This window comes from Myotis lucifugus, unplaced genomic scaffold (assembly GCF_000147115.1).
Source record: "Myotis lucifugus unplaced genomic scaffold, Myoluc2.0 scaffold_37, whole genome shotgun sequence".
Classification (NCBI taxonomy): domain Eukaryota; kingdom Metazoa; phylum Chordata; class Mammalia; order Chiroptera; family Vespertilionidae; genus Myotis; species Myotis lucifugus.
Genome location: NW_005871085.1, coordinates 3,722,260 through 3,742,093, shown reverse-complemented (window position 1 = coordinate 3,742,093; position 19,834 = coordinate 3,722,260). Strand labels below are relative to the sequence as shown.

Genomic DNA, 19,834 nt, shown 5'->3' with positions numbered 1-19,834 from the left:
TCAGCATGGTCCTACCCAGGCGTCCCTGTACAATCACCTCCTCCAGGATCATATGTCTGGTCCTCCCCCGCAGCATGGGTCTGTCCCTCCTCTGTGTCCATCCCTGACCCAGCTGTCATGGGTAATAAGTGACATGAGTGATGTTAGCATCTTGTTGCAAGTCTTCCTTGGTACCTCCTCCCTTGCTGCACTCCACCCCTGACCTTGAACTCCTTGAGAATAGAAATGGTGCGGATTTGGTTCCGTGGCCCCAGCACCCAACACAGGGCCTGGAACTGATTCATATTGAACACTGAGGAGTGAATGAGAATCCAATCCACACACACTGGCTCCTCAGAGCCACCCCTCTGCTGCTTAGGGAACAGATATTTTTTTTAACTACCCCGAGGAAGGAGAGTACAAAGTTTTTAGAATGCCAGCTCACTAGACAGGGAAGAGAAATATTGTTCTCCCCGCTTGGCAGATGGGTGAACTGAGGCCCAGAGAGCAGAAGGGCCAGTCCCGTGTTCTCATAGCATCATATCACCAAAAGGTCCAGACCAGGAACTTCACGCCGCCTGCGTGTAGCAGGGCCTGGATTTGAACCTGGGTCAGAGCCCTGCCCTTTCTGTTGCAATGCACCGCTCATCTCTGAAGCATTGGTCGCCTGTGGTTCAGCAGACAAACGATGTCTCTCACCAGCCTGGAGTGCTCATGCTCACAGAGCCAGCCCCTCGCTTCCCACCCAGGCCACCTGGAGGTGCGCGCTCCAATCCCGTCCTCCTGGCTGCCGCCCAGGACCCAGGCAGAGCCGAGGTCCCCACACTGCTGCAGGGCCTGAGACTCCCCCCACCACCCTGCAAATTGGTAATTGCTGTGTGGTCAGACCAGAAGGAATTAGACAAGCCCTCTAGGAATTTCATACTGATTTTGCAAATGAAAATGGAGACTTGCCTTTTGAAGTCTAGGCAGCTGTGTCAGCAGGCAGGTCTGAGACAGCAGAAAAAATAAAACTACGCTCCTTCAACCAATGGGTGCAGCCACTTCATATAATAACGATGATGATGGTAACCAGGGCCACTGCCCACCAATCGCCTACCATGTAGACACCCCTCCTTAGGTCTCTCAGTCTACTCATCTGTGGGTCCCCATCTACTTCAGTCTCCACTGGGGACTAGCCTACTGTCCGGATTAGAGAAGGGCCAAGTCCACCTACTGGACCCAGTCCCGGCCTGACTCTTGACACCTCTTGAAACATGCCACCTACTTCCGTGTCCCTCTACCTATATGCATCCCTCTCAACCCCACTCATCCTGCACAGCCCAGCTTGAAGCCTGATTTCATCACCGACTCCCAGGCTGCATTAGAACTGCCCCCCAAAGACCCCAACACCTCTGTGTTTTTTCCTTTTATCAGTAACGTATCACTTGGTTTTATACTCACCTGTTTCTTTATCCATCTCCTCCCCCACCTTGAAGTTCCTCAAAGCTTTATAACTGAGAAGAGGTCAGCCTAGATGATTCTCTGGGACGTTCTGATATGATTATATGATTTGTCCTTTTTTTCTCCTGCCCAATGTGTAATCAATTTAGAAGATCAGATGTGGTTCCTGGGGAGCAAAAACAATTCATGTAGATAGCAAATAGTTGACACCAGGGGCCAGGAGGGCTCAGGGCACTAAGCCTGGGCAGAGCTAACACCCTAGGCCACGGAGCCCCAACAATGGGAGAGCGTGGGATGTCACTTCCTTCTCTGAGCCTTAGTTTCCCTGTCTGCAAAATGGGGTCAGGAATGTTGGCCTCACAGGGCTGCTATAAAGAATAAATGAGCTTCCATGTGCAAAGTGCCTGGAACCATAGACTGTTTAAATCATGAGATGACGGGAGGTCACTGCTAAATGTTGGGTTCAAAGCATGACTTCCAGAGCTGAGGGGGTCTCACATCTTCGAGTTTCAGGGGCATCCTGGACCTGCAGAGTGGATCTCACACCTGGACTGGGTCAGAGCCTGCGGCACCAGAATCTGGGGCTGCAGCCTCCCTCAGGCTTACCTGTACCTCGAACAGAAAACCAAGGGGCTCCTCCAACAGGGCAGACTCCACGTAAACCTCTTTCCTGGAGACCCAGCTTCTGGGCCTGCCCCTCCCACCCAGACCCAGCCCAGCTATCAGCCTCCTATCCAGCAGAATGCTAATCTCCTCATGTGGGTGGCTCTGGATTTATGAGCATTTCCTGGCATGACTTGAAGGACAGAAGAGGAAAGCTGGGATCTTTAAGGGTGGTCTTTGGGTGGAGAAATGAGGCATTCAGGGAAAAGAAGCAAAGAAAGCTAGTGAGTCAGCCTCCACTGCCCGCCCAGGAAAGCACAGAGGGACCAGCCAGCCCACACTGCAGGGCAGATGGAGGATGTGGCCAGCACCACCGGCTCCAACGGGTGGGCGTCCACGGAGCAGGGAACGTCTGTGCTAGAGGCCAAGTCAATGGTTCTTCGGGTTGTGGCTGAAGGTTGGGGATAGGCTGTGGAGGGGTAGGGAGGAGCGTGCTCGGTTCTTCCTCCTTAGGAGGAAGACAGAGCTGCCTTCATCTTCAGGCTGATCTCCTTGCTTCACTCTTGCCTCCCTGTTCCACATCAACACAGCCACCAGGGCAGGCCTCTGCTCACACTCTCCCAGGCTTCCCGCTCACTCGGGGTGCAGGCAAAGGCCTTCAAGCCCACTGGCCCCGGGGATGTGCCCCCACTGCCCACCCCGCCACTCTCTCTGACCGTGCCCTGGAAATCCCCCGCTGCCTCTCCAGATAGACCCTCTGCTGTCCCTACTCTGAGCCCTGAACTGATGTGACATCACCTGGGCTCCCTTATCCCAAGTCCAATGGGAAGCACTGGCAGGAGAGGAAGGCAATTAGGACATATCATGCCCCCACCAGCCCCCTCCTACCTGCAGGCCGCTGTGGTCCAGGCCAGGAAGCGGGAGCGATGCTGCCTTCTGAAGGCGATGACTCTGGTCAGGTTCAGGTCCCTGACCACCCACCCCTTTCCCTTCAAGGCTTACAGGCAGGAAAGCTTCCTGCTGCTGCTCCTCCTCATGCTCCCCCACCCCCTGTCCACAACTTTTGTGAATATTCCCATCATTCAACACGCTTCAATTACCCTTTCAGCTGAAGCTCCCTCACTGGAACTCACGTCACTGGCAGTGCACCATCTGTTTTCTGTTGGGTTCCTGCCTGAGACAGACCTCATCTACTAGATCCCCTTCCCCCACTTCTCTCCAGCCACACTGCCTCCTTTCTGCTCCTCATACCCATCAGGCCCGCTCTGCCTCAGTGCCTTTGCACGTGCCGTTTCCTCTTCCCAGAATACTCCTCTCTCGGATACCCATATGACCACTTCTTTCATCTTCATCAGATCTCTTCTCAAATGTCACTTCTCATTGTGCCTTTCCTGGACATCATATCTAAAATGTCAACCCCCCAACACACACTCACACACTTTCTATACTCCTTGCCTTAGCAATGGTCATTCTTTAACATAGATGCCTTACTAGTTGTTTATGTTTATTGTCAGCTTCCTCCAACAAATAAAAGTTCCTTTCTGGCAGGGAACTTTATTTGTTGTGTTTACTGCTGTACCTCCGGGGCCTGGAACAATATCTAAGTGCTCAATAAACATTTGTTCAGTGACATGTGAATTGATCCTTTGCGTGGGTGGGTAAAACAAGGCCCAGGGAAGAAGAGTGACTTGCCCAGGGCTTCCTGGTGGAGATTCAGATGGTGACTAGATCCTCACTCTGCCTCCCAGTCCAGAGCCAGTCCAAGCTCCAGGAAACCTGTGTTTACTTGGATGCCCGCTGCTTAGTAGCGCAGTATCCGGAGACAGGATTCTGTGCTGTGGGCCCGGGGGACTCGGGACACTGAGCAGGAAGCAGGGAAGTTGTCAGCACTGCTTTGCTGCTGCCGATGGGGCAAGGAGAATAAATAAATAAAGCTCAGCCAGAGCCTGGTGGGCTCTGACCTTTGAGGAAATGTCCCCCCAGCTCGGAAGGCTTCCTGCCAGGTAGACTGCCCTCCTCTCCGACCCAGGGCGCTGACAGACTGAGCGGCCCAGGATCCAGGGGGCTCAGCTCTCCCGCTCTGTACCCTAGAGGCACTGGGTCCCCACAGGGAGCTGCTTGGGATGGGATTTGGAAAGGGTGGTTCATTCAGCTTTTATTCATTCATTTATTCAAATTCATTCTAAAACATTTTTTAAGCCTTTGCTGTATAGGTCAGGCACTGTGCTCTTCGCTGGAGAAACAGCACAAGGACAAATGATTTGCCTGCCCTTCAAGTGTCCCCTTCGAGCAGGAAGGATGAGCATTGATAGCAGTGAAGCAGGGGGAATGCCTGTCCAGGGAGTGTCAGGTGCTTTGGGGGCATTAGGCAGGAGCTGCCCCATGCATGGCCCGGGGAAGTGCTCTGAGGAAGGAGCCTCTGCAGCAGGTGAAATGGGGGTGTGAACCAGAGGGTGGAAAGAGGGTCCCAGGCAGAGGCAGAGCAAGGAAGAAAAGCTCGGCACAAATGAGGGTCTGAATGAGGTTCTGTCAGCGCGGGGTGGGGTGTGACAAAGAGTGAAAACAGTTGGGGGGAGGAGGGGGCGCATGTTCCAGGCAGGGTTACCTTGGCAAAGATGATCTCTTTCCTCTCCTCCTATGTCAGCTCTGACCAGGCCCCAGGGCTAAGGTTCTAGCACCTCTTCTCCTTTCCAGCTCACCGTTCAGAATTGGGGCCTCCCACACTGGCCCCCACTTTCTGTTTATGTCTGTCCTTCCCACCAATGGTGGGGTCACGGTGGCTTGGTGGGTGGTGCCTAGGGGGATCAGAAAGAACCCATGGCCTGTCAGCTGGGCCTGTGCTTGAATCCCTGCTCCAGTTCTCCAACGTGAGACCTTATGCAAGCGACTTTACCATCTCAAGGCCTCAGTTTCCTCATCTGTCACATGAGAATAATAATCGCTTTTCCAGAAGGATTATGGGGTGGATGTTTTCTCAATATCCTTATAATGGCTCATGGAACCTGGCATGCTAATCAACTGACCTCATCACCCATTGTTCACCCTGGCCTCTGCTCCTCCTCACATATGCATGGGTCCTTTGTACCTGCTGTTCCCCCGTCCCTCGTCACTCCCCACCCCTTTTCTGCCTCATTTTCTCTATGTAATACAAACACTCTATTTGTCAGGATTCCCGGAGAAACAGAACTAATAGGATGGATACATAGATACATAGATACTTAAATACATATTTATTTTAAGGAATTGGCTCACATTGTGGAAGCTGGCAAGTCTAAAATCTGCAGGGCAGGTTGGAAACTCAGGGAAAAGGAATTCAAGTCCAAAGGCAGTCTGTAGGCAGAATTCCCTCCCTTGAGGGAAGTTGGCCTCTTTCTATTAAGACCTTCAATTTATTAGATAAAGCCCTCCCTTATTCAATTAGTCTACTGGTTTAAATACTAATCTCACCTAAAAAAGTATCTTCACAGAAACATCTAGAAGAATGTTTGACCAAATATCTGAGTACCATGACCTAGCCAAGTTGACAAAATTGGCATCACAAGTCTACCCTTGTCAATGTGGCAACCATATCCTTAAACCATATTTAATTTCCACAAAAAAAAAAGACAATAGGAAGGTCATAATTCCACCTAGCCTGATGTCATAATCCTGTGTATAACCGAAAGGCACTCATGCCTTCCCCGAATGCTGTTTACTCTTCTTCTGATGTCCCATACCTTACATATATATGATGTAGAGTTAACAGTACTTAAATACTATAATATACAGTCAGTATATCAGACATTACATGATGAGGGAGAAGAACAGAAAAAGAAGAGAAAAAGGAAAACAAAAAAATGTTACATACACACACATACACATTCTTAACAAAATAAGGGAGAAATAGTCCTGACAACAAGGTCCTTGTTTCTATAAGCAGTCACATGGTCGGAGCTGGTGTTTAAAACCCCATTCTTCCCTTACCACGTCCACATTCCCTTGGCCTCCTGAAAGCACCTCAGCTGGTGTGGTTCTGTACCCAGCAAGCTAACCCAAGCCTTGATTCCTGAGGGTCCTGGGCCATCCACAGTCCTGCCTGGATTGTGTTGTCATTTTCTCTGATGTTCGTTAGGGCAGGGGGTGGTGATACTGAGATGTCCTCAGAGACCGGCTGTGCTCACACCCCTTCCTTACCGCCATTGAGGGTAGCAGTCCAGCTCCCTCGGTCGTCAGGACCAGTCACCAGCCAGCACAGTGACTCCCTTCCCTGCCTGTTGATCCAGAGTCTTGAGGAGCCCAGTGGCCAGGGGGCAGACTTAACTTCCGGTTCAGTGGAATCATTGCTATGTCTCTAACATTCAAAATATCAATATTTTGCTAATCCTCTTATTTATTCTCCATGTCTACCCAGCAGGTAAGCTCGATGAGGCAGGCGTTGGGTCTGTTTGTCCCTAGGTCCCCGGCATCTAGAGCAGGGCCTGGCGCATGGCAGGTGCTCGGTGAGCATCGCTGAGCGGGTGGGGCCTTTGCTGTGACTTCCCTGTGAGAAGTGCTCATTGCCCACTTCGCACCCCAGCCTGAGAGCCCAGCCTGTCCACAGGAGCCCCAGGTCCCAACATACGCCTGACAAAGGGCCCTGCTGCCTTCCTCTCTAAAGGACGTTGCTGAGCCGTCAAGTGAACACAAGGCCTCAGTGTTCACCATCTCAGCCCTTTCAGGACTGTTTACTAGACTAATCTGGAACAATAAACCCGTCCGCACCCTCCTGGCGCCTGCCTCACTCCATCCTAGGCCCGTGTTTGAAGATGTGTTTAAATTCCGGGCTACATTCAGCAGACGCCGCAGGCCAGCTCCCGGCCGCAAGCACTGGTGAGGGGGGCCAGCGGGATGCTCAGGGGCTCTTGGTGGCAGGGCCTTTGCACACAGACGTCCAGGGGGAGCGAGGCGGCTCTAGCCTTCACCTGGTGTTTGTTATTCCATGTCAAAGCCTTATCATAAACATTATCCTAGAGTGGGCCACCGAGGCTCCGGGCGAGGAGGGTATGTTAGGCTAAAGTGGCCGGGAGCAGAAGGCACCAAGGCCTGGGAGCCTGTGAGCAGGGCAGGCTTGGGAATTCAGGGTGAATGGGAGAGAAGCAAGGTGGTGCTTCTACACAGGGCCTCGAGCCCCACTTAACCACCCTCTACTGGCATGGCCAGTTGGCAAATCGGTCTCTAAAATGAGATCCATGTGGGTGAAAACCATGCCCAATTAATCCATCAATCCCAGATCCCTGCAGAGAATCGGCAGAAGGTAAATGTTTGTTCAATGAATGAATGAGCGTAGCTTCCCTGTGTCTATTGGAAGCACCAAGAATGCTCAGGATGGAGCACATTTTATTTTGAAGTCCTGGTCATGAGGACCTGTTCTGGAGCCAGACAGACATGACCTCAAATCCTAGCTCTTCCTTTACAAGCTATGTGGCCTTGGGCCTGTCCTTCCCCTCTGCTTCTTGGTGTCCTGTTTGTAATAGGGACACTATCGCTGCTGGCGGTCTCCCACAGAGAGCAGAGGGCAGCTCTGGTGAGCATTGGTAAACCAAGAGGACGGTCCTTGGTAGACTGCCAACGTGCAAGTGCACATACCCCCCCAGTTTTGTCACCTTTGATGAGTTAATGTCTCTTTGTTATTTGTTTGGATTTTTAAAAATCTATAGGACTAGTACTAGACCTACCTCAGAATTATGATAAAGATTAACTAAATTAATATGAGTTTAAAGGGTTCCTGACACATAGTAAGTGCTCAGTAAACATAGTGATCCTAATAATGGCTTGGTGAGGACTGCTTCGTAAGTGGCAAAGGATGGATCCGAGGTGGGAGGTTTGGGGGAAAGGGCCCAGGATTCAGAGTCAGCCTCCTTCTACCTGAAGCAGTTCCTGAATGTCTGCAGTTCAACAGTGAACAGAGGGGCAGGCTTCCTGCCCTTGCAGAGCTCTCGGTCTAGACAAGCAGAGCGAAGGGGATGATCTGACGAGGACACTTCAGTGGGATAAGTGCCAAGACCAAGGGAAGCACCAACCCCACCCAGAGGTAGGGGGAGTCTCTAGATGACAGGCTCAGGTTTCAGTCCCAACCCACCATACTCCGCTGGATGCCTCTCAGTGTTCTGGCCTCAGTTGTCTATCTGTAACAAGCTAATAATAAATACTTCCTGGCCATTTCCGGCTATTCCACAAGGCTCCAGAAAGAACATGGGTGTGGCCATGTGTGCAGGATGAACGTGGACTGTGCCAATGGACAGCTGGAAATCCTGCCCCAGAGGTCCAAGGGACTGCATAGCACCCCGGGCTGGGTGTCAGGAGAGTGGGTTGTGAGCCCACTCCACCCCAACTCACAGTGCGGCCTCAGGTGAGCCCCATCCTGCCCACTTTGGGCTCCTATCTCCTCTTCTCTTCTATGTGTTGAGGGCATGGGATGATCAGTGGTTCTCAAACTGGGCTCCAGGGTACCTGTGAGTTCCATGGAGAAGCTTTGGGAGTCCCTGCTGCAGGGGACATTGAAATAGCAGGACTTCAGGCTCCAGCCTGCCTCCCTTATGTCAATCAGGGAGGTTTCTATTTTTATCTGCTCCACATTTTGAATTCCAAGTAAGATTCCTCTGGAAAACAATAACAACAAAGAAGGGATCCCATGGCTAAAAAAGGTTTGGAAAACCACTGGACCCGATGACATCCAGGGTCCCATCCAGCTCCAATCAAGAAAAGTTAAGGTCTAAGTCTGTTCTTCCAAGTGTCATTTAGCCAGCATTTAGCCAGCACTTTCTACTGCCAGAATTGTTCTTCACGCCCTGCAGATTGTAAGTGCTTAATTCACTAGAGTACCTCCAGGCTCCGTGAGGGCCGTGTGACTGAGGAAATGACTTCGTGTGGCTAAGAAGGTCCAAGGGAGCCATTTCTCCTCCAGGCGTGTCTTCTGGGTGCCTGGGCAGATGACCTCATCACAAGCCAAGTGGTGCTCGGCCAGGCCTACGCTGAGAAGCACCAGGCAGGTGTGTGCAGCAACAGGGTGTGGTCACAGGAGGTCTGTGTGTCTCAGCCCCCAGAGGAGGAAAGCAGAGCGTTCCAGCTTGACACGGATGCTTTCATCCAAGGCATGTGCCATGTGGGAGGAAGTGCCTGTTGCCTTAGCAATGTCCTCAGCAACAGGTCCACTGCCTCCTGCGATCCATCCCCAGCCACCATGCTGCCATCAACACCCTGCACCAGGTGGCCGCAGATCGAATTGCAGGGGTAGTGGCCAGAGCCTGGAGAAGGCCCAGAGGTGGGGTGGTGGGGTCTGACCTCATCTCCAGCCAGCTCATTAGGGGGAGCAGCCTGGGCTGCTGCATCCAAGCTCAATCCAGCTCTCCTCACCGCCAGAAACAACTGTGGGAGGGGATGGGTGGAGCTGATCTAACAAGCACAGCTTGGCCCCATTGCCCATGACAGAATTTTGGGCAGATTCTGTGTACCTATTGCATGAGCTTTTCTGTCTGGAACCATGTAGTGACACCACTTGGTGGGAACTTCTGCCATGTGGTCCTGGTGTGCCCCAAATGCAGAGAGGGTGCCAACATTCTAGGGGCTAGTCTGAGGGATTACCAAGCAGCCTTGAATTATGAAGTGACCACAGCAGCTATCAAAGTGCTAAGGAGAGGGTGGGGTAGCATGCTGTCTTTTCCAGGTCCCATGCTGAGTATTACAAACACAAAATGCGTAAGGGGCACTTCCTGTCTTCAAGAAGCTCATAGCCTATTGGGAGAGACAGCATTACATTCTCATGTTCACGCTGTAGTGGAGGGAAACATGGAGGAACGTGTCGCCACAACTGTGCTGTGTGGCGACGGCGGTGAGCGTTTGCTCAGCTATCTGGGCCCAGTTGCAAGTGGGCTCTGCTGGGCTTGCTTGCATGTCTGGAAGCTGCCTGGCTGTTGGCTGGGCGAGGATGGTCTTGGTGGGACAACTGAAGCAATGTGGCTCTGCCCTCCATGTCTCACCCCCGCAGACTAGCCTGGGCCACCTTCGGGGCAGTAGTGGGGGAGTAAGGGGCAGCAGAAGCACATTAGAGCTTTTCAGGCCGCTACTTGAACTAGTTGCTAACATCCCATTGACTATAGGGAAAGTCCAGAATCAGAATGGGAGGGAGCTACTGAGTTCCAGGGACAAGGGCATGGATACAAGGAGACTTTGGGAGTCCCATGGGGGGCTCAGAGAAGTTTAGTGGAGGAGAGACCTGAGCTGAGCCTATACGCCAAGTCTGAATTTGCAAGTGGAGAATGGAGGTGGAATGCACAGGAAATAGCATGTACAGGGCACAGAGATGGCTGCATAGTTGAGCACTTGAGGACACAAGGGCTGGGTAGAAAACATAGTCATTGACCACAGCAGGGTCCAGGTCACTGCCTTGCAGACTCCCTTGAAGAGCTAGGCCTTTATGGGAGGGCAGGAGACACCCAGGAAAGTTTTGAGCAAGAAAGAGGAGACCATCAGACTTGTGCTTTTAAAAGATGACAGTGGCAGAAGAAAATGGGCTAGATGGGAGGTCTGTAGGGACAGCATGGGAGTGGCTAATGCAGTGGACCCAGTGAGAGATGCCTGGGCCTGAATTGGTGTGGATCAAGAGGCTGGGGGACTGTCATCCAACAGACTGTGCAAACAGAATAAGCAGGGCCTGAGGACTGACGGGCCAGGTAGCCCAAGATCACCTCCTGATGTTTTGCACAAGACATGCAACAAGTTTTTCCCTATATCTGTGCTAAATAACTCAAATAATGTCCAGCTCCTCCTATTTGTTGGCCAAGGGAGTCGGGGATACAGTCACTGTGTGAAACTGAGCAAGTCCCTTCCCCTCACGGGCCTCCATTTCCCATCTAAAAGGGGACCTTTTAGATCATATCTCAGGGCTCTCAGACCTCAGGTGGGCCACGTTCCATTAGACACCTGGTCTTCAAACACCAGGAGCCATTGGGCTGTGGAGAAGTTCCAGGGAGCCTGTTAAAACCCACATTCTGGCTCCACCTTAGATTCCAATTCCAGGGGTGGGAGCTGGGCGTCTGATATTCGGTAGCACTCCAAGTGGTCCCGGTGCCTGGCAGGTTGGCCTGGGTGACAGCGGTGCCCCCAGGGCCCAGCATAGAGGCCCTTGAGGAAACACGTGTGAATGTGTCTGACCTGGGGGGCACGGGTCGGCCCTGGGGGCCCAGCTCCTAGGCCTTTGCCTGGTGTGAGGATGGCTTCTGGAGCAGGTGGCATTTGGGTTAGGCCTTGACATCTAAGCTTGTTTTGGTCATTTGTTTGCTTTGTTTGAGGGGTGCTCCTGATTACAAAGTGAGTCTGTGCTCATTCTAGAACTTTCCTAAACACAGGAAAAGAAGAGCCCAAAGGAAAACTTACCCATCATTCCAAAACCCAGACACAATTAGGGTTCTCATTTTGTCACATCATTAGATAAGATGTTAATACTCAACCCTGTGGCGCAGTTGGTTGAACATCGTCCCATGCATCGAGAGGTCGCCAGTTTGATTCCTGGTCAAGGCACATGCCCGGGTTGCTGGCTGCTCGATCTTGGTGGGGGGCATGCAGGAGGCGGCAGATCGATGTCTCTCCCCCCTCCCACACACACACACTTTTTCTTCCCCTCTCTCTAGAATCAATTTTTTAAAAAACATTTTTTTAAAAAAAGATGTTAATATTTTTCGCAGGAGTGGGGACGGTGTGGGCAGAGGGCTGGGGACGGGAACAGGCTGCACGTGTTCAGAGGCCGGTGAGTAAGGAGCGGGAAATGTGGAAACGCTCAGACTGCGCCAGCTGGTGCCGGCCCCACACACCTTCTCTGTTTCAGGGCCTGTTGCCCCAAAGTCCAGAGGGAGGACCGCCAGTCCTGGAGGTGTCGGGGACCTCAGCCAGGTCCCTGAGCACAGCGCTTATTTCTCTTTCTTCCCTCTGCCCAGGTGCTGTTTGCCCTGAACCAGACCCTGCTGCAGCACGAGAGCGTGCGGGCTGGGAGCCTGCAGGCGCCCTACACCACGGAGGACCTCATCAAGCACTACAACTGCGGGGACCTCAATGCCGTCATCTTCAACCACGACACGTCACAGGTGAGGCTCCCCTTCTTCAGCCCGGACAGCCTCTGCTCGCTAGTTCCCAAGGCCAGGCCCATGTGAACCCACCTGGCATTTATTAGACGCCTACTGTGTGCCAAGCACAATCTTTTCTCCAACCATGGTAAGCAGGAGCATTGGGATCCCCATTCTATGGGGACACTGAGGCTCAGAGAGGGGAGGAGACTTGCCCAAGGCCACACCACTCATTATCTGTTGGGTTATCAGGTTATGAAGAGCGGTATTTGAGCCTGATGTGTGTAGACCCTGAAGCTTAGCCTGAAGAACAGGGTGTCAGTCAGCATCTAGTGAAATTAAAGCCCAGGGAGAGAAAAAGCCCACAGTTACTCAGACCAGAGGGTGGGCTGGAGTCTAGCCCAGGGCATTCTGCCTTGTTTTAAAGCCTAAAGGAAAAACCACCCATAGGCTGGGCAGACAGTGGGTGGGACCCCGAGAGGCTGAGCATGGCTCTACCAGGAGGAGGGTGAGAGTTTGCATTGGAGGCACAGCTGGGGCCTAGGCTGTGTCATTCTGCCCATGCGCCACCCCACTGGAGCCAGCGCTCCTGAGAGCAAGGGTGTGGTGCTCATCTCGGTCCCAGTGCCAGCACAGGGCCTGGCACAAGTGTGCATCGGTGAGCAACTGGTGCATGAACGAATGTAGTAAGACACACATTGTGCATGGTTTGGTGTAGAGAAGGAGGGAGAAGGGATCCAGAGACCTGGCCACAGGAGGCTCAGATTCTGAGAGCTCTGACTATCATGGTGAAGAAGGAGGGAGGAGAGAACTGCGATACCACTAGGCTCATAGGCATCCCACCAGCCATTCCCTTTGTGACAGAGCCCTGCCCTGCTTCCTCCATTAGGGAGAGGCTGGTGAGCCCTGAGCAGACAGAGCTGTGTTGAAGAGGGGACCTGGTCACCACCTGAGATGTCCAGGCCATGGTGTGGCCGGGCTGGGGGGAGGGGCGGCAGGACAGAGCCTCGCCAGGCCGTGGCTGACACTAAGCTGAGGGAGGGGGAATGGGGTGGCCTTAGGAGATGGCAAGCTCAGATTTTCTGTGATCTGTCTCTGGCAGGTGGGCTGCCTATGTCATTGTAGGGATTAAGTAAGATCAGTTTTGGAAAATGCATAGCACAGTACATGACACAAAAGAAGTCACAACTAAATGTCAGCTTCGTACGACTAGCCTGGGGCATGGAGCTGTGATGGCAGTGGTCACAGTAAGCATGGGCAGAGACGGAGATGACGAAGAGATGACCTTCAGAGCCTTCAGAGAACCAGAAAGGCCTCCTCTGCTTGCTGACAAGAGTGTGCATGTGCAGAAAAGCGAATCTCCATTCATTCCTTAGGAAGCTAAAGAACATTTAACATCAGAAAGTTGAACATTGAAGCTACAAAGGAGTTGGGTGAGACACCCAAGTTCCCTGGGCTGCCCAGTGGCTGCCAATAGTCTCTGCCTGTTTCATGCTGATGAGCCTTTGCTCAATGCCAAGGGTGGGTCCTGTGGGTCCTGGGTGGGGATGGGAGCAAATTAATGATGTCATTAGACTTTTTGGCAGCCCTAAATCTTCTGTGACAAATTTAAGTGCAGGACACACGACAAGATTTTAAAGAGGATACGTCAGGCCCCCAGGGCCCTAGAGCGATGGGTCTGAGATCAGGGGGTGAGAAGATGGGCTGGGGCTGTGGGTGTGACCTCAGTGTGGGCTTCCCTGACCCACGACCAGGACTGGGTCAGGTATGAGAGTTGAGTGCTGTCTTCATGCATCAGAGGCCCCAATGGCCTCATCCTTTTTCTTCACCCCATTCATCCAACAGACACCTTCTGAGAACTCCCACTGGTCCAACCCTATATCGAGCTAGGGGGCCATAGAGCATCCTCAGACTGTGTCTGCTGCCATGGGTGGAGCTTGCAGCCCAGTGGGGAGTCAGACTTGCCCATGAGAACACTGTGGGATCTGTGTCTGAGAGGGTGTCGAGGGGTTTGGGAGCCACAGGAGGCACCTCACAAAGTGAACATGTCTTGGTTTTTTCCAGGACATTCCAGGTTCATGGTTAGGGCAGACTGCCCCACACCTGGTAGTTATTCTGACTCTTAATTATATATGAGCTTTCACTCTCAAAAGTGTCTGTGTATGGACAATAAAAATATTACCCTCATGTTACCAATTTCGAAACTGAGTCTCAGAGAGGCCAAGTCACTTGCTAGTTATAGAGCCGCCCAGCTGGAGAGTGGCAGAAGAGGGATCCAGCCCAAGTTGTCCTGGCTGTCTGACTTCTGGACCCATATTCATATCACCATAACTCTACTGCCTCTCAGCTCATTCCACCATCCATTCATTCACTGTATGAACAAATATGTGTGTGTTGGTACAACAGTGTCTGACATTCTTTCCCATGTTCAAGGAATGAAGAGATGCCTGAGAGGGCCATGCTTCCAGAATAACCCCTCTGGGTCCCAGCTCTCTGTATTCCCCTCCACTTGGAAGCCTGCAGGGTTGCCTTTCTTGTGGCTGAGTGTGGCCTGTGCTGTCAGGGCTGCCAATCATCCCTTCCACAGTAGGGGATGTAGTATGTAGTAAGAGCTCCATTTCTTTATTTATTCATCCGCCCAAAAGCCTATGAGACACTGGCATGGCTGCTAGACACCAGCCATAGCATTGTCCTGCTCAGCCTAGAACAACAAGCCAGGCCTTTCTGGCAAAGCAGCCCCTCCCCTCTCGCCCTGGGGAGCACACTGGTCCTTGGCCAGCAGATATCAGAGACAGATGTTCGGCCTTCTCCAAGTCCCTCAGGGCTCAGCCTCTGTTGATGCCTTCATTTTCCTCAGAAAGAGTGTTGACAACTCGTCAGTGGCTCTAGAAGCCATGTGGCTGGGCCACATGATTCTTCTGGGGGCTAAAACCTGCAGGAAATTAGTCTTCTGGTGCCAGACTCTCCATCTAGCTAGTCCATCAGTCAGCTGGGCCTCGTGGCCTGTGCTTTAGGCCTGGGTTAGTGAAGACAGAGAAATGGAAGAAGAGACACCAGGAGGAAGACATGCTGTGAGCAACAGTGTGGAGGTTGACAGGTGTGGGAAAAGAGAAGGTCTGTTCTCTTTCCTCCATGGCCATGGCTTCCTCTAAGTCACACCAACATGTTGCAGGCCACGGTGCAGGACACCTGGACCCGCCACCCAAATGGAAAGACAACTTGCTGGGAATGGAAGAATGCAGGAGAAGGCCATGTGGTCAGGAAGGACAGCACAGCTCTATGTTCAAAGTTCCAGAACCCTTTTCTGGACACCTCTTCTGTTCCAGGCATTGATAAAGGCTCTGCCCCTGAACTCAAGTTGCTCTCTGCCTAGTTCAAGAACATGTCAGTGATGCTGGCCCCAGGTCATGTGGCTGGGTGTGGACAGTGGGCCCAGAGCTGAGAAATCTGGATAGTTCCAGGCCAGGTTGCTAAACAGGCCACCATTATGGGAGAAAGCCATGTCTTAGAATTGAAGTTTCTAAGAAGGATGGAGGAGTTTGGTTATGTCCCGGGAAGTGATGGAGCTGGGGGTGAAGAGATAGTGGTGGCAACAGACAGTGGCCAACCAAGGCTCAGGCATTGGGAAAACCCAAGTTAGGACCCCTGCTCTCATCTCTGCAGGGTGGAGTGGGCTGAACGTGGCTCATAGAGCAGCCATCATCTCATGTAACCCCCAAAAATCATTGTCAGCCCCATCTTACAAATGAGGCAACTGAGGCTCAGGAAAGTTAAGTAACTTGGCCAAAGTCACACAGTGTCAGAACAGGGCCTAAAGCCCATACCCTATGGCCTTTCTGCTACACCAGGCAGCTCAGCTGACCAATCACACCTTCTTGCTGAACAGAATTTCCCGGATGTGCCAGTGCCAGGCTGCCAAAGGGAGGGCAGTGAAGCAGCTGAGCTCTGGCCGCCTCCCAGGACCTCAGTGCCTGGAAGCTGAGGTTCAACAAGGCAGAGACACGGAAGGGTACATGTGGGAGGGCAGCAGTCTGGACTCTTCCTGGCTCGGCCTCTTTTCCAGCTATGTGCCTTTGCACATGTCTCTGGACCTTTCCATTCTTGCTTTCTTCACTTATAAAGCTGGAATAACCACACTCATCTCAAAGGGTTTGGGAATTGATGAAAAACATATAGCCCACTGTGGGGACATAAGAAAGGTAAGTTGCTTGCCCACCTGGGCTGTGTGTGTATTTGAAGCCAACCTTGCTCCAGAAAGAACTGAAGGCAGCCTCTGTCTTACCTTTACAGCTGCCCAACTTTATCAACACAACGCTCCCGCCGCACGAGCAGGTGACAGCCCAGGAGATCGACAGCTACTTCCGCCAGGAGCTCATCTACAAGCGGAATGAGCGCATGGGGAAGAGGGTCATGGCACTTCTTCAGGAGAACGAAGACAAGATCTGCTTCTTTGCCTTCGGAGCAGGTTTGGACCGGAGTGGGGAAGGGATTATTTTCAGAATTCCTAAGGCCTGGGAGATTTGCTAAACCCTTTCCTGATCTCTGCTTCATAAAGGGGAAAAGCTGTGGCCCGCAATGGGGCAGGGAAAGTTACAACGTGCTTAGCAGAGCTGGGACCCAAAGTGGTTCTCATCCTTCTAGTCAAGAGTTTTTTCATTATAGTCCCCGTGGTAAAGGGGGTGGCCCCGGCCAAAGGCCAGGACAGCTTCTGTGGCCCCTTCATGTCCCAGGAGGCCATGTCGGGAGCCCAGAACTGAGCTAGCTCCCACTACCCAGCCCAGCCTTGGATTCCCCCACCTCCAGCAGAGCCAGGGCCATGTGACCTAGTGAGCAGAGGTGGGCTCTGGTATCCCCAGTCCTGCCTCCAGATCTCAGCCCCAGCCCTGTCCAGGCTGCATGACCTCTGGGTGGTAATTTCTCAGAGGCTCAAGTCCTCCTCTATGAGTTATAGCAATAACTATTCGATGAATTGAAAATATCTATCTTGGAGAAGAGTTGTAGAAATTAGTGACAACATTTAAATAGCCTGGCATATACTAGTAATAAGAACTACCATTATCATGATCATTATCATGACAATTACAACAAGATTTATTATCCCAATGTGGACTATGAACTGGATGCTTCTCCTGGGGGCTCTGGCCTCTTTGTGCAAAGCGAAGTCCCAATGTCCAGATGCAGGGCTTGCTCAGCGTCTCTCCCTGTTCCTTCCCCCCATCCCTCTTCTTCTTCAAATTCTTTCTTCCTGTCTCTGTGCTGGCACTGCTGACGACAGTGATGTCCACGTTGGGACCAGGAGGTTGCATTTGCCTCCTTTAGTAGTCAGCTTTTGCTCCAGAGCTACAACAAACATGTATTTTTCATGTTACCACGGTTTGGGTTGATGAAATTCATCTTCTGTTTCATGAGAATTAAGCAAGAGGCCTGGTGAGCACTCACAGCCACTGCCCTCTCACCCCCCCTTCGCTGGACTGTTTCCCACACAGGGTCTGCCTGGGTCAGGCTGAGTTAGACCAAGTTGAGCAGTCGTTCTGACCTGGAAGGGTCCTGATTTTGTTATGGGACATGTCCACTGTTTGAGGTCCACCTTCCCCCTGCCTCCTGCTCCTGCCATTCAATCCCATATACTTGAAGGGCAAGAGCTAGGGTTCATCTGTCTGTGCCTGTGTTCCCGCCTCTGCAGCCCTCAGCACATGGATGAGGAGAGGCACATGATGGCCTCAGACACACAGGACCTCTGGGGCAGTCTCTTTAAGGCCACGAACTCTGTCTGGCTGCCTCTGTGGTTTCATCTCAGGCCTTCCCATATCATTGGGCCCTGGGGACCTAAGTCAGTCTTACTCTTGTTATCCATCCTCTGTCCCATCCTCAAAGAAGGCACAGGGCCCCCAAGGCTGTGGGAGGAAGGATGGGAGGGTCTATGCCACTGGAGATATGCCTAGCCACCTCCCACATGTGTGTCTGCTCATGCATAGATCTCCCAGAACCAGTTTCATTGGGTGTCCCAGGAAATAGCTTGGGAAACAGAAACATAATTATAAGACACCCACCCAACGCTAGCCCAGCCTTGCCAGGTGTCTGAGCAGGGCCCCTGCTGTGGTTCTGCGCCTCAGAAGCCAGTGAAGGCCCTGAAGGCTCCAGGCTCTGGAGCACTGGGGAGGGGCCATGCAAGCTAAGAAAGGAGGTGGGTAGTGGCACTTGTGCCTGCCCTTCCACCCAGTGCCAACCCCCCCCCACTCCCCACACCCCGTCCAGTGCCTATTCAGACCTTTCCAGTGCAGATGGCAGACTGGCCCCTCCTCTGTGCTGCTCCACAGGGGGAGTTGGGCCAAAGGGTCAGGGCTTTGGAGTCAGGATGCCTGGGTGTAAAGTGTGGCTCTACCTCTGTCTGCTAAGTGAGCCTGGGAAAGCCATCTCACCTCCATGGGCCTCAGCCTCTCCTCTGTAAAATGGGGATAGTATGCCCGTCTCATATGATTATGTTGGATACACTCATTTTAGATCACAGGGCTAAAACTCTGCACCAGGGTGGAGGGGTTCTTATAATAAAACTCCTACTGTGTGTCAGTCATCAGTCTACCCTCTTGGATTACATTGCCTTTGATCTTCACAGTAACACCACAAGATGGGTGTTAATACACACATTTTCCAGGTGAAAACCAAGGCCCAGAAAGGGTGAGTGGCTTCCACAAGGCCATTTCTCCTGTGCAGGTGCCCTCGCCTGGACACTTCCAGAAATGCTCACCATTTTGTGGGGAGGTTGTCTTTTTAGCTGGTGCACCTCACAAAAGAATACTCTCCTCATGTCTGTGATGTTTCTATTTGGCCTTCTCTAGAGGCCGGCAGAAGAACCCTTCAGCAGGTTCAGGGGTAGTTGGGGGGCAGGCATGTGTGCAAACTCTGAGCAGGCCTGGGTGATGTCTGAGGGCCTGGATGGAAGCCCTGCCTCTCGGGGAGGTATCTGTGATGAGTGTGCGAATCAATGTTCTGGAAGGAACCAGGCTGCTGCTGTGGAGGAGTGAGCCAGCCCTGGGGAGGGGAGGTCAGATTCCCGACTGCCAGGATCCTGCAGAGGGACAAGCTGACCCTGAAGGGCCCCCGAAGATCTTAGGTGGGTTTTTGGATTTCCTCTGATCTGCAAATAACTGAGAAAAATAAGTACAAGTTGGGTAATTTTTTATTAGCAAAGTTTATGCAATTTGCTGGCTTATCTTTTAGTCTGAAATGATCTTTTTTTTCTACTGTGTTTGAAGTTTAACTGTTCTTTTGAAAAAATAATGGTGATATAAGACAAATGGGGCTTTTCAAGTGCTTACTTGGCAAAATAAAAAGTTGGTTACTGTATTATCCCACCCACCTTCTCTACAGATAGGAGAGAACTGAGCATATTTAACACAGGCTGGAAAGACTAGAGTTAGAGGGAGGGTGATACAGGAGAGAGAGTGGGAACAAATGACTAGCCCAGGGCTCTGAGAAGGCCGGAGGGGCGTGACCAGAGCTCAGGCAGAGGGTGTGGCCTTCAGTAGAGGAGGCCATCCTCCCCCTGTAATCAAAGGGAAGGAGGGAGCAGGCCAGCAGGCTAGAAGGCAAGAGAGGTCTCAACTGATGGCTTCTCACAAGAGCTCCCCTCTGTAAAGTAAAATGTGAAGTAATCTGCAGAGAAAAGGGAGGAAGATGGGAGATTCTTAGTGTGAAGAGAAGAGAACATTTGCCACAAATTCAAGATTGGCCACAAG

At 52.1% G+C, this 19,834-nt stretch overlaps 1 protein-coding gene across 1 annotated transcript in view; it reads left to right on the top strand.

The window, feature by feature from the left end:
- The window catches only part of TRABD2B (TraB domain containing 2B), a 189,573-nt gene that overhangs the window by 147,749 nt on the left and 21,990 nt on the right, over nucleotides 1-19,834 (top strand). The window contains exons 3-4 of the mRNA XM_014454558.2: nucleotides 11,973-12,119; nucleotides 16,389-16,563. Of these exons, the coding sequence (XP_014310044.2) occupies nucleotides 11,973-12,119; nucleotides 16,389-16,563 (322 nt within the window). The remainder of the gene's footprint in view (nucleotides 1-11,972; nucleotides 12,120-16,388; nucleotides 16,564-19,834) is intronic.